General features: G+C 34.7%; 1 protein-coding gene across 7 annotated transcripts in view; it reads left to right on the top strand.

The window, feature by feature from the left end:
• The window catches only part of Zcchc7 (zinc finger CCHC-type containing 7), a 225996-nt gene that overhangs the window by 160886 nt on the left and 49652 nt on the right, over positions 1–15458 (top strand). For all 7 annotated transcript variants that reach the window (XM_046457199.2, XM_046457194.2, XM_046457195.2 and 4 more), the window contains 2 exons: positions 12489–12532; positions 15288–15413. In XM_046457199.2, the coding sequence (XP_046313155.1) occupies positions 12489–12532; positions 15288–15413 (170 nt within the window). The remainder of the gene's footprint in view (positions 1–12488; positions 12533–15287; positions 15414–15458) is intronic.

The following is a 15458-nucleotide window of genomic DNA, read 5'->3' as shown; positions in this document are numbered from 1 at the left end:
TTGATAATAAGTAGATCTTTCAGACCAAGTAAATAAAGCAATTATTTCAGAAAAATCAAAAAGTTGTATAAGAAGGGAAACAGTGGTAGCTCAGTGGTAGAGCGCTTGCCTTGTGCACATGAGGCACTGGGTTCGATCCTCAGCACCACATAAAAGTAAATATATAAAATAAAGATATTGTGTCTACTACTAAAAGAATTTTTAAAAAGGAAAACAGTGTTCTGCTATATAGGCATAATATAAATTGCATATTAATTTAACCTGAGAATAAAGGATGAAGGGAGAAAAATTCATATAGAGTGTTATAAGAGAACTAAATCCTCTTAAACTTAATAAGAATTTTGATGTCTGTGTTAAAAGTAGATAAATCCATGAATAGCAAAATGGACATTTATATAGAAGTATGCAGTATCCAAAAGAAATAGCTGAAGCGTTGGAAATAGTTGACTTTGGGGAATGCAAGTTGGAATGGGGAAGAACTGCCAATTTTTTTCTTATATAGTATTTTAGCATTACTAGAGTTTTTTTAATGCATGTATTTTTAATGCATGTATTACTTTGATAATAATGAAACTTATCTGGTATGCATCAAATGAAGTTGAAAGTGCAGGGACACTACAGCAATCGCAGGCCTGAGGCAATAAATGGACTCTGATGACTAAAAGGACACCTAAATATTGGCCTGGAAAGACATGTTGAAGGAACACACAGTAGAATTGTTAGACCTGGGCTGTTTGAATAGCAGGTGTGATATATCTTTGAACTGTTAATAACAACAGAGGAAAGGTATTTGAGCCTATTCAAGTGAGCTATAAAGATGAATTTTGCTTTGGATATGTTATACTTGTAATAACTAATATAAATATTTGCAGTGTGTCCCATAAGCAGTTGTAAATGTGAGCCTGGCCATAGTTGATTTAAGATCTGGAGAGAGATTTGAAGCAAATCCTACCAAAAAATGACAGTAAAAGCAAATTGTTTTAGAGTGACATGTTTCATCAAGGAGAGAGTAAGCACAGAATCAGACTTTAGAGGAAAAAGAAAAAGGTGTAGGAAGGAGACAAGGAAATATTAAAAGAAATAGAAGGATGATTTAAAGACTATATGTCAGATTGCTAGCTATCAGCCAGTAGATAGCAAATTTTATATACCTTTTAAATCTTCTCTAGAAACCTTTTTAAAGTAGCCTTTTGATTAGATTTAAATGTGTTTTGTTTGTGTTTGTCATTTTACAATTATTTCAGATGGGTATATTTTCCTTTTTTGCCTTTGGTGGGGCTGAGTTCAGAAACAGATAACCATAGTAGATATCTTTAAAACAAGAAAAAACAACTCCCACAATCCCACTGTATTGGTGGTTTCTGTTGATAATTTCCCCCTTTTTGTTCTTGTTACTTAGTATGATACAACAGTCTTTTAAAATTTCCAAATAAGGACTTCTTAACCATGTGATTCATTGATGGAACCCTTGGGGTATAGGGAATGGAGGATGAGAGATAATTGTCTGTGTCTCTCTGTCTCTCTCTCTCTCTGGGGACAGACAAAGCCCTTTATATGACTGATAACTTTGCAGGAGCTCTTTATAACCTTGTGCCAATAAGCACCTGTATTTATTTCCTCTTTTTTCTTCCTCCTCTACTTCTAAAAAAAGAAAAGCCAAATCCCCATTTTATGTTTTACACATATTTTTAAAATATAAGTTGTTTCTGATAAATTTAATACGATTGAAAATAAGATGAACATTTTGCTGCCTTGCAAATTCTTCTATTAAAATTTGTTTTATTTAAACTATTGCCAGTAATACAGCACAAAATTTTAATGACTAAAATAGTTCTGTGCCCAATATTGTAATGAAAAATATAAATATAATAAAACCGAGACAGAACTAAAAAGAGCAGTTTGAGAAAAATGCAAGTGAATGAAGTGGCTTAACCCTCAAGGGATTTGAATGTGGCATTGTGTATATTTCAAAAGTTTCCGTTGAAATAACAGATGCTGCTGATGAAGTTGGGAATAGTAACTTCATTTGTGACTGGTTCAGTTGCTTATTAGAAGTGAGAAGATCCCAGAGGGAAATCGGCTAAAGTAGAGTAGGCTCAGGAAAGGATGTGACATAAATATCTGGCAGCTTTGTGTTTGTGATCTTTAATCCGTAAACACTGGTTAGGTACTGGCATGAGTATCTATAAATGTGCAATTATCTTACATTTTATGTAGTTCTGTGTCTGCCAGTGTTGTTATTCAATAATGGTGATTTTTTTTAAAGGTTCCTTTTTATTTCTTAGAGTTGCTTACTAAAAAATTCTGTTTTTTCCCTAGGTGTGGAAAACTGTCTTACTGAATGTTTGTATGATGATAGTTCATTAAATTATCTGTTGGCTTAAGTGCCAATTCAGAAAAGTACTTATTCACTCAAGTTTACATATCAATGTTTTTCTTTTTTGTTGTTGCTTTTCTTTTTAATTTCAAGGTATGCAATATATTGTGATGATAATTAGATAAAGAGATGTAGTCCCCCTCTAAAGAGAGATTTGGCATAGAGAGGGAAATAAAATATTTGATATAGCCCTTAAATACAAGGTTTGTAAGTGCTCGGTGGCCTAGAAGATACAGGTGAAATGCTTTTAGACAAAGACGGAGGGAGAAAATACTTCTACCAGAGAGAAATTGGAATATGTTCACATTATACATTGAATAACAGTAGAATGGTAAGCAGTTTATGATAACAGAGATAGAGTTATTTTAATACTCTATGTGAGCAATTAAGTGGCCCTGGGCTAAAGTAATGGCATTAACAAGGCTGGATAGAGAATTTATAGGATTTGGTGAGTAATTGTATGGAAGGTGAGAGGGAAGACATGAGGTTTCTTATGTGGAAAACAGACTCTGGTGCAAGTCACTGAGGTAGAGGATACAAGGAGGAGAACTAGAATGTTTTTGTTTTCACATTTTTTAAGATTCAAAGAATGAGAAGAAAACAGTTCTGTTTTAATGATTATGAATTCGAATTACCTGTGATGAGTAGGCCTAGATGAATAAATTTGATAGTTCTTTAAAAATACAGTTTACTAGCTCCTACTGTCTGTCACATTGTCCAAGAAGTAATGATTACCAGCTCTATAATTATCTGTAACTGCTCTTTCAGCAGAGGCATGATCTTCAAATATTCTAACATTCCAAAATGTAGGCAGACTAAGAACTTTTGAAAATTGAATGCAAAAATACTGGTAAATAACTAGATTAGTACTGTGTTTCACAGAAAGCACAAATTGCCTTTTTTTTTTTTTTTTTTTTTTTGCTCAGTTTTGGAAAGCACACACATAGAACAATGAATATTTGTGTAACCATAGCACATAAGTATGTTCTGAGAATAAAATATATACTTAAAGCACTTTATAGGCTCAAAATCACCATGTAAATTTGAAAGATGTTTATCATAACTAGTTTATAGTTTATCATAACTATCATGTAGTAATCGAATGTAGGGAAATGTGTATGATAAAAACAACATAGTAGCCCCACAAATAGAGGGGAAAATATATAAAACAGACTATAAGGTTATGGGTTCACTCTGTTTGGGGTTTTAAAATTATTTAAGAAGAGGTGAAATGTCCTGAACATTGCATAGTATTAACAGAGCAGTACTCTTCTGGCATCTCTGCCTTCAACATTACTACTCTGCTAGGAAGAGTCCTGCTACACTATTCCTGTACTGTGGAGATCTCACACAGTAGGGAGTTAGGACTTTTAAAAAGGACATGGAAGGTTTCTTAGTTCAGAGAACAGATTTAATATTAATGAATTCCTCATGTGTGTTTTTGGCAATAAGCTTCTTATAAATAATAATATTCCAACCAAACTGTATTATTTGCTGAATTATATTGCTTTGTTCATTATGTTGCTTACACCTTTCCTTTTTTTTTTTCTTCCCTCTTCTCTCCCCCTCTCTCTAATGTCTTTCTTCATCTTCACTTTTAAAATACTCTCTAAAACATCTGCTTTCAGCCATATTGGGTTAACTAGAGCTCGACTTCCCTTTCTGACAGGATATGTTGAATTAGCAAATAAGGACTTTAAAACAGCTAGTATAAATATAGACAGATTTAAAAGGAAAGATGAATATAATAAGAGAAATGGAAGATGTTTAAAAATTAAGCCAAATGAAACTTTAAGAGCTGAAATATGCAATATTTGAAATGAAAAAAAAATTACTCATTGAGCTTAAATACAGATCAGTTAGAAATTTTTCAGATATTGGATGACAGGCAGTACAGGACCAGGATTTATGAGAGGAATCCTACAATAAACCCAGCTTTCTGCCTGGCCAGTTTCTGGACTATGGTGCCAAGAGAGGGAACCCAAATAGAGCATGGCAATCTCACTGAAATGAGAAAACAAAGTTCTGAGTGAATGGAGAAGCTGTAATTTGTAGAGCAGAATACAGGAAGAAGAGGGGACTGCTAAAGAAATCACTCCAGATATCCATATATGGATAACTTTGAATGCTAAGGGTACTGAATGCTTATCTGTGCATACGTGGAGCAAAACTCCACCAGACCTGGGCAAAAACCTAAGTATAAATATCCAGTTCCTAGAACATACACAAGTTCTTCTAAGCCAGAGTGGAGGGACAGTACTGAACACCCAAGGCATTTAGCAGAGACCATATCTTAGTAGTAGGACTAACTTAGCCCTAAAGCAAAGGCTACTTTGGATATACTCTTAAACAAAGTCTTTTTAAAAGGTCCAGTTGAGGGCTGGGGCTGTAGCTCAGAGGTAGAGCACTTGCCAAGCATGCGTGAGGCACTGGGTTCAATCCTCAGCACCACATAAGAAAAATAAAGGTTTTGTGTCAACCTACAACTAAAAAACAAATGATTTTTTAAAAGGTCCAGCTGATGTGGAAGTTGCTTGACTGCTTTATTTAAACAAAGCCAAGCAGTTATAAAGTAAGAAACATCCCCCAGAAAATTATTAGATATTTAAAGAAGCAGGAAAACATGATTCATAACAAGGAGAAAGAGAGATCAAATGAAATAAACCAAGAAATGACAGATGAAATTAGTTGAAGAGGACTTTAAGTCACTTGTTATTAACAAAAAGGAACTAAATTCTTTAAAAGCCACAAGTTATCAAAACTGGCCCAAAAATAAATAGAAAATTTGAATGGATCCATAGCTACTAAAGAGATGGAATTATTGTTTTAAAAACTACTGGAAGTTGGGCTGGGGATGTGGCTCAAGCGGTAGCGCGCTCGCCTGGCATTCGTGTGGCCCGGGTTCCATCCTCAGCACCACATACAAACAAAGATGTTGTGTCCACCAAAAAAAAAAAAACTAAAAAATAAATATTAAAATTTTCTCTCTCTCTCTCTCTCTCTCTCTCTCTCTCTCTCTCTCTCTCTCTCCCCCCCTCCCTCCCTCCCTCTCTCTCTCACACTCTCTCTTTAAAAAAAAAAAAATACTACTGGAAGTAAAATTCCTGGCCTACCAGCTCTAGCCTACATGATTTCACTGATAAATTCTATGACATATTTAAGAAACAACCAGTTCTATACAAAAGTTTCCTATTTCTCAACTCTTAGGAGGCAAGTTTTATCCCAATATCAAAATCATGCAATGTGGATTAGACAGAGGCAAATGAAGGGAAGGGAAGGAGGAAAGGAATAGGAAAGACAGTGGAATGAATCAGACAAAACTTTCCTGGAGTGTTCATATATGAATACACCACAGTGAATCTCTGCATTGTGTACAACCACAAGAATGTGATCCTAACTAGAATAAGATATATTCCATGTATGTATTATATGTCAAAATATACTCTACAGTCATGTGTATCTAAAAAGAACAAATGAAAAGCAATAAAAATTAAGAGGTTAAAAAAATGCAAAGACATTGTAAGAGAATAAGTCAATATCCCTCATGAACACAAGTACAAAATTCTTAATAAAATATTAACAAACTTAACTCTGAAATATTTTTAAAAGGATACTACGTTTTAGCCAAGTGTAAGATTAATCCCAGAATATAGAGTTGGTTTAACATTTGAAAATGAATCACTTTTATTTACCATATTAACAATGCAAGAGGAAAAACCTTGGAACCATCTCAATTGATAGAGAAAAGGCATCTAATAATTTCAACAACACTCATATTAAAAATTCAGCAGATAAAGATAGAAGTTTCTTTAACTTGCTATGAAAAGTTCATAGCAAACCCAGTTTTTACTCAGTTGTGAAGAACTGGATATATTCTTTTTCTCTAAAGTAGGGAATCAAGCAAAGACTATCAGTTGTCACCACTTACATTCAGTGCAGTATTATAGTAGCAGTCCTACATAATGCAATAAGATAAGAAAAAGAAACAAAAGGCATATAATTGGAAAAAAGGAAGTAAAACTGTTTACAGGTAATATGAAAATGTATATAGGGTTGGGGTTGTGGCTCAGTGGTAGAGCACTTGCACATGTGAGGCCCTGGGTTCAATCCTCAGCACCACATAAATAAAAATAAATAAAATAAAGGTATTGTGTCCAACTACGACTAAAAAATAAATATTTAAAGAAAAAAATGTACATAGAAAATTGGCAGGAGCATACAAAAAATTTTTTCTTAAACTAAGTGAATTTAGCAAATTTGCATGATACAAGGTGAGTTAATAAAAAGCAATTGTATTATTATAAATGTATGGCCAAAAATTGAAAAAGCCATTGTCATGAAAAATTAAAGAAGACCAAAATAAAGAAAGAACTATACTATATCATGTTTGTGTATGGGGAGTCTCAGTATTGTTAAAAATTTTCCACCTGATCCACAGATTCAACATAATACAGATGAAACTTTTTAAGAGAAATTGACATGTTTATTCTAACATTTATACAGAAAATTAAGGAACCTAGATAGCCAAAATAATCTTGAAAAAGAACAAATAAAAAGTTGAAAGCCTATATTATATGATTTCAATACTTTTAGTAATCAAGATGATAATATATATAACAATAGACATATAGCGTAATGGAACTTTCAGAAAATGACAAGCAATTGATTTTTAGCACAGTTACTAAAGTAGTTCACTGAAGAACAGATAATCTTTTCATTTAACAAATGATGCCAGAACAACTGGATATCCATAGCTTGTTGGATAAAGTTCTAAAACTAAAGAATTTCTAGAAGAAAACAGAAAATGTTTGTAACCTTGGCCACAGAGATTACCTTAAGCACAGAAAACAAACTATGAAAGGAAAAATTGTCAAATTTAACTTTCTTAAAATGTAAAACTTAACTTTTTTTTTTTTTTTCTTCTTGCAGTAGAATTGTGCTACTCCTAAGCTACATCCCCATCCCTTTTTATTTTTCCTTTTTAGATAGGGTCTCACTAAGTTGCCCAGGCTGGCCTTGTATTTGTGATCCACCTGCCTCAACCTCTTAAGTCACTGGGATTACAATCATGAGCCACTGTGCCAGGTTTAAAATTCTAAACTTTTGCTCTTAAATTAAAAAGCAGGTCATAACTGAGAGAAAATATTTGTGAATAACTTGTCTGATAAAAGACTTGTATCCAGAATTTATGAAGAACTTCTGTAAGTTAGTAAGAAAACTATCAATAAAAAGGGGAAACAATTTTTTAAATGGTCAGCAATTTTGAACAGATGGTTTTTGAAAGAAGATAAAGAATGTCAGATAAATAGATGAAAAGATGGTCAGCATGATTAATCTCCAGAGAAATGCCCATTAAAATCACTATTTAAGCTGGGCGTGGTGGCAGAAGTGTGTAATCCCAGCTATTCAAGAGGCTGAAGCAGGAAAATCTCAAGTTTGAAGCCAGCCTGGGCAATTTATCAAGACCCTGTCTCAAAATGCAAAGGGCTGGGACTGTAGTTCATTTTCAGAGTTCTCATGTACAAGGCCCTAGGTTCAATTCCCAGTATTCACCAACCCCCCCCAAAAAATCCTAATTCACTACTGTTTTACACCCATTCTAAGATTAACATTAAAATTCCAGCGATTGATGAGATTATGAAACTGCTGGAACCCTCATGCACTGTTGATAAGAATATAAAATGGCACAACAACTGTGAAAATAGTTTGCCAGTTTCTTACAAAAGTAAAGGAAGGATATGCTTTTTTAAAAATTCTAATTAGTTTCACATGACAGCAGAATGCATTTTGTCAAAATGGTACACAAATGAAGCACAACATCTCATTCCTCTAGCTGTACATGATGCAGAGTCACACCAGTTGTGCAATCATACATATATATAGGGTAATAATGTCTGTCATTCCACCATTCTTGCCACCCCCACATCCTCTCCTCTCTTCTCATTCCCTTCTGCCCAGTCCAGAGTTCCTCCATTATTCCTGACCTACCCGCCCCCCCCACACACACACACACATACCCCATTATGGATCAACATCTGCTTATCAAGAAAAATCCTTTGGGGATTTTTTTTAATTTTTTAAAAATATTTATTTGTTCTAATTAGTAGTACATGATAGCAGAATGCATTTTGATTCATTGTACACAACTTTTTATTTCTCTGGTTGTAGAGGATGTAGAGTCATGCCACATGTGCAGTCATACATGTACCTGGGGTAATGAGTTCATCTCATTCTACCATCTTTCCTATCCACTTGCCCCCTCGCCTTCTCTCCCTCTCTTTGCCCAATCCAAGTTTCTCCATTCTCCCCATGCCCTCCCACCCCTTTCACTTAGCATAATATTCTCTAACTCCATCCATTTACCTGCAAATGCCATAATTTTATTCTCTCTTAATGCTGATACTCCATTGTGTATATGTACCACAGTTTCTTTATCCATTCATATATTGAAGGGCATCTAGGTTGGTTCCATAGTTTAGCTGTTGTGAATTGAGCTGCTATAAACATTGATGTGGCTGCATCATTGTAGTATGCTGATTTTAAATCCTTTGGGAGAATATGTTTTTGATACCCAACAATCCTATTCCTAAATATTTTCCTAAGGGAAATCAAAAGCTTAGGTAAATTTTTTAAAAGTTTTTTATTGCATTTATTGTGCTGTTCTGTTTATAATTGCCAGAAACTTGAGACAACCTAAATATTTATCAGCAGATGAATAGCTAAACAATGTTATATCCATACAACACAATTCCACTCTGCAAAAAGCAAAAAGAACAAAACTACACTGCCCAGCAACATGGATGAATCTCATAAATGTTAAGAGAAAAAAATTAGACAAAATGGTACATTATGTATGATTCCCTTTACATGGGGTCCTAGAACAGGCAAAATTAATATATTGTGACAGAAAACAAATTAGTGATTGCCTGAAGTGGAGGATTAACTGCAAATATGAACAAAGTAACATTTTGGACTGATTTTATTTTTAGAGTGGTTACAGGAGTGTATCCATTTGTCAAAACGAAACACTGTATTTTATTGTATGTAAAGTATACATCAATAGTTTCCTTTTATTTTTTTTACTATTTAGTTTTTGAGGATCTTTATTTTTTTTTATTTATTTATATGTGGTGCTGAAAATTTAACCCAGTGCCTCACACATGCTAGCAAAGCACTGTATCACTGAGCCACAACCCCAACCCTCAATAGTTTCCTCTTATGGATCAGATTTGTGTGACTTTTTTGCCTCTCTCTCTTGAATTTGAATATTATCAATCCTAAATTTACCTTATCCTTTGTTTGGTTTTCTCTTTCTTACTCCTTCTTTCATTTATCGCCTTGTCTTCTATTAGTCTATAAGCTTTTTATTCATCCTTGTTTACCCTTTAGCACCTAGTTAATTGTAATCTTTCAGTGGGTATTTGCTAAACTGAGTTAATACAATGCAAAGAAAGATATATCAGCTATTGCCTGATTAGTGTACTGAAGTCTGGAAAAAGTCACAATTCCACATATCATCAAGACCAAGGCTTTATAAAGCAGCTAAGAATTGATAATATGCATCCTTTGGCAATCTTAGTTGTTTACTTTAGGCAGGCCTGTTTTTACATTCTATGAATTGGGTGGAAGACACATGGGAGATGAGTGGCCCTAGGCCCTGTGGCAAATTGTATCTAAGGCAAGGCACTGTATTCTGGTTGCAAAGGGCCAGAACATTAGGCAAATTGTACTAAGTAGCAGTGCATTTGATTGCAGCAATAAAAGAAAATTAGATAGTATCACAGAAATTTAGTGCTGGAAGGTACCATGGATGCAATTTAATCATATTCATATTCATTATTATATAGATCCAGAGAGAGTAAATAATCTGCCTATCACCACATCCACCCACAAATTAGAGGCAGAGTTAAGACTAGAAACCAGGTTTCTATCAGTTCCCATGCCCAGAATTTAATAAAGTGGGAATTGGCTAATTGTTCTGATGAGCCGTAGACAAGTTAGATTGGGATTTGGAGTTTAGACATGAGTGGGATAAGTTTAAAAAAAAGAAAAAGCAAGGGATGTGGTCAACTGGTCAACTGTCATTGTTTCATTATTAGAGTCAAACAAAATTTGGAAACATGGGGAAGGGAGTTGGCTAAAAGTCCTGGTGATGACTTTGCTTTTATTTCTAATTGAAGTCTATTTTGTAGTGGTAAATTTTCTACAGTAAGAATACATTATAATTTTTTGAGGAGTCATTAGTATAAATAACCTAGAATATTGTTGAATTCAAAGAATGTTAAAATAATCTAAATCGAATCCATCTCCCTCTCCCACACCCTTTTTCACTATTCTCTGTTCATGGGTAAATTTACTGGGAGTTCTGGAATAGTCATAGTTGCTATTTTGCGTTTAATTGGCTTTGCATTCCTTTCTTTTTTAAGAACAGTATTAAGTCATTCATAATTAAGTGATTTCAAATGGTCATTTTAATTTTAATTTTAATGATGAAGGACACTGAGATCCAAAGGCAGCTTTGAAAGCTAGAGCAAAGCATGTTCCTTACCTGGATCTTTTGAATGAAAGAATAATAGTATGGATGGTGATGATGAAGGAATACAAGCTACTGCTTTTTAATGTATTCTCCACTCTCAGTATATGGATGCAGCCTCCAAATTTTACAAAGAAAATAATCATCAGCACAGCATCTCTGCTTTCCTGTGGATTGGTCTTTTTGTAAAGCAGCCTTATGATTTTCTTAGTAAAAGTATTTTATTTTAAAAATATATTTCTAGACACTTACTTCTGGTAGGCCTGGGAAAATGTAGATTGCTTCATGTCTCTTCAAAATTCCTTTCAAAGAAATGAGTTAAACTTGATTTGTGTTTTTCAGATAGAGGAAAGTAGTAAGGTGGGAGGTAGAAGGAAATCTTAACTTTGCCTTGGGGGAAAGAAAAATCTTTCAGTCCTTTGTTGACACCTTAGCTTCTGCATTACTCATAGGTCCTTTTCCTCCTTTGCCATGGGAGGACCAGAGGAATGGCAGCCATCCTAGGTTTTTAAAAGGACAGTACAAAAAGAAGAAAACAGCTGATATAGAAAAATTTAGTGATTTTTTTTTTTCTTCCCCTCTATATTTTACAGTTGTATTTTTAGGTTGATAATCAATGGCTTCTGGATATTTGGCCTCCTTTTTTTGGTCCTTTATTTCACTGTTTTGGGTATTATTGAGTCCAGTGCAAAATCCCTAACCATAATAATGTTTAGTTTTTTAAAATGTTACAATGAAAGTCACCTAGGATGGATAGCTAGTGGACACAATTAATGCCAATGTTGGGAGGAAAAAATTTCTACCAACTTAAGTCTAAATTGGGACCTGGGAATTAACTGACAATGGGCAGATTAACTGGAGAAAAGACAAGGTTTATTCACACACTGGTGGGATCACTGAGTAATGAGTAACTCACTGAGGAGATCAGAGGATTATAGTGGGGAAGATTCTGCTGAAACTTGTTTACCCAAATTTTTTGGAATGTGTCCATAGTCAGTTACCTCATCATCTCCATGACTGGACACCTCCAGGAAGGTTGGGTAAGGACACCTGCTTCTCAGTAAAGCTCTGTTTGAGTCAGATAAGGAAGTTCAGATAAGGTTTCTTTCTACATCTTCTGTTGGATGTTGGTCCTTCACTGATAATTTATATTTGGATTGTTGGTCCTTCGCTGATAATTTATATTTGTATATTTATATTAATGACTTTCAAAGCATTTTCGCATCTCATTCAATTCTCATAGGACATTATCAATAGACAGGGCAAATACTGTTATCCTCATTTCACAGACTCAAAGGCATTAAGTATTTGTTGAGAGCCACACAACTGATTAGGGAGCAAAATTAAGAGTTTAAAGTATTTAGGTCTAGGGCTATAACTCAGTAGTGGAGCACTTGCATAGTATGCACAAGGCTGGAGCCCCAGCACAGATTAAAAAAAAAAGTTTAATAAGGTATTTAGCATTTCTCACTATACCTCTAGAATCCACTTTGAGTACTAACAAATTGAATGATCTATTGTGTATCTGTAAGTGCTTTAAAGATGACAAGGTTGAGTAACATTTTATTTGTTTTGTAGGAGAAGATGATGTAAACTGGTTCATCAGTGACAAAGACGTTGAGGTAAAGTCAAATTGTTTTTAAAATTTTGAATTATAGGTTAATAAATTTTCCTTTGATACAAGGTTTCCTTTTATTTCATCACAATAAATTTTGAAAGAATCAAATGTTTTTAAAACAGTAGTAGTCAAAATGGCTTAGAAAGTTTGATTTCAGTATGTAAGTGATTTAACTTTTCAGAAATTTGGTTCAGCCTTGACTTTTATCAGCTGATTAATAGCCATAATGATATAGGTTCTTTCCTTTTCTATTTCTTCTGTCTTGATGAGTCCTCTTAGCCCACTGTCCTGGTACTGCTAAAGATCAACACCGGAAATAACTGCTTCTTCAGTGTAAGGAAATGGTTAGTTTATATTTAGGATATGGCAGGTGTTTGACCTTGTCAAATATTGGCCTTCTTGTGACAGATGCTAAAAAAGAATAGAAGTTTTAAGAGATAACTGTCCTACTTAGCAAGTTCAGCAGAATAACAAATAAAAGATGAAGATTGTCAAAGATGGGATTCTGCCAAATGAGATAAAAGCATGGTTGGGAGACACGCCGTCTGATAGAAGAAAAAGTTGGCTACGGTCTACATACTGTGGGGTCAGGCTCCAAATTCCTCAATAGGACACCCATAGCACAAAAGTTAATAACTAGAATCAACAAATGGGACTTACTCAAACTAAAAAGTTTTTTCTCAGCAAAAGAAACAATAAGAGAGGTAAATAGAGAGCCTACATCCTGGGAACAAATCTTTACTCCTCACACTTCAGATAGAGCCCTAATATCCAGAGTATACAAAGAACTCAAAAAATTAGACAATAAGAGAACAAACAACCCAATCAACAAATGGGCCAAGGACCTGAACAGACACTTCTCAGAGGAGGACATACAATCAATCAACAAGTACATGAAAAAATGCTCACCATCTCTAGCAGTCAGAGAAATGCAAATCAAAACCACCCTACGATACCATCTCACTCCAGTTAGATTGGCAGCCATTATGAAGTCAAACAACAACAAGTGCTGGCGAGGATGTGGGGAAAAGGGTACACTTGTACATTGCTGGTGGGACTGCAAATTGGTGCAGCCAATTTGGAAAGCAATATGGAGATTTCTTGGAAAGCTGGGAATGGAGCCACCATTTGACCCAGCTATTCCCCTTCTCGGTCTATTCCCTAAAGACCTAAAAAGAGCATGCTACAGGGACACTGCTACATCGATGTTCATAGCAGCACAATTCACAATAGCAAGACTGTGGAACCAACCTAGATGCCCTTCAGTAGATGAATGGATAAAAAAAAATGTGGCATTATTCACAATGGAGTATTACTCTGCATTAAAAAATGACAAAATCATAGAATTTACAGGGAAATGGATGGCATTAGAGCAGATTATGCTAAGTGAAGCTAGCCAATCCCTAAAAAACAAATGCCAAATGTCTTCTTTGATATAAGGAGAGTAACTAAGAACAGAGTAGCATCGAAGAGCATGAGAAGAAGATTAACATAAAACAGGGATGAGAGGTGGGAGGGAAAGGGAGAGAGAAGGGAAATTGCATGGAAATGGAAGGAGACCCTCAGAGTTATACAAAAATACATACAAGAGGAAGTGAGGGGAAAGGGAAAAATAATACAAGGGGGGAAAATGAATGCCAGTAGAGGGGGGCAGAGAGAGAAGAGGGGAGGGGAGGGGAGGGGAGGGGGGATAGTAGAGGATAGGAAAGGCAGCAGAACACAACAGACACTAGTATGGCAATATGTAAATCAATGGATGTGTAACTGATGTGATTCTGCAATCTGTATATGGGGTAAAAATGGGAGCTCATAACCCACTTGAATCAAAGTGTGAAATATGATATATCAAGAACTATGTAATGTTTTGAACAACCAACAATAAAAAATTTAAAAAAAAAGCATGGTTGGGATTTATATACTCCTCTTTAGGTATTCCATATGATGTATTTTTTTCTAATATTCCTTTGCAGACATTAGAATTTGACTAGAATATAGGGCAGCCAGAATTGAGTAACTGTGTATGTAGCAGCATGGATCTTTTCCTTTTAGAAATTATAATGCAGTCTTCTAGGCATTAAGAGTAACCCTGTGCTGTTCAAAAGAAGTGGGGAGGTATTTAGCAGCTATGTGGTTACATAACTATAAAAGAGAACATCATAAAAACTCTGTTCCCTAACTAAAAATTTAAGCAGGCTTTTCATTCGGAAATATGTGATGTAGATTTAGGTACAGAAGTCAGCAATGACTTTGACTCTGAATGCCACCAGAGTGTGTTAATGATGCATATCAGTACCTCTGCTAGATCTGAACTGTAAGTGGAAAAAGAAAAGAGAAGAAATAATGTAAACAGAAAAGAAAGAGCAGGCATAAAGGAAGAGAGCTATATTTATGATGGTATCCCTTTGATGTCTTTCTACTCCTTTTTAAGAGAATGAGAGAGAGATCGTGAAGTTCTCTGTTGCTGGATTCAAAATTGAACAGATGTGACTACTAATTGTTTTTTCTTTAAAAAGTAATGGGACTGGGCTGGGGTTGTGGCTCAGTGGTAGAGCATTCACCTAGCACATGCAAGGCCCTGGGTTTGATCCTCAGCACCACATAAAAATAAAAAAATAAAAGGTATTGTGTCCAACTACAACTAAAAAAATAAATATTTTTTTAAAACAGTAATGGGACTGATTTTCTTCTAAAAGGAAAGTTTTTTTAGTAGTATGAAATATATTTTTTTTTTTAATTCTTGACTTTTTTCCCTCTCTTAGGCCCAGATAGGTAATAACAGATCATCCGGAAGATGGACCCGCCGATACTATTCTGCTAACAAAAACGTTACCTGTAGAAATTGTGACAAATGTGGTCATTTGTCCAAAAACTGCCCTCTACCACAAGTATGTTAAACATGTAATGCTTTTCTTCACGTTGTTAAAGTCAAA

Source organism: Marmota monax, unplaced genomic scaffold (genome assembly GCF_021218885.2).
Source record: "Marmota monax isolate L192 unplaced genomic scaffold, Marmota_monax_Labrador192_F-V1.1 WCK01_AAM20220418_F8-fsc00069, whole genome shotgun sequence".
Lineage (NCBI taxonomy): Eukaryota > Metazoa > Chordata > Mammalia > Rodentia > Sciuridae > Marmota > Marmota monax.
Note: the sequence above shows the minus strand (reverse complement) of the source record. Positions and strands in the feature narration are given on the sequence as shown.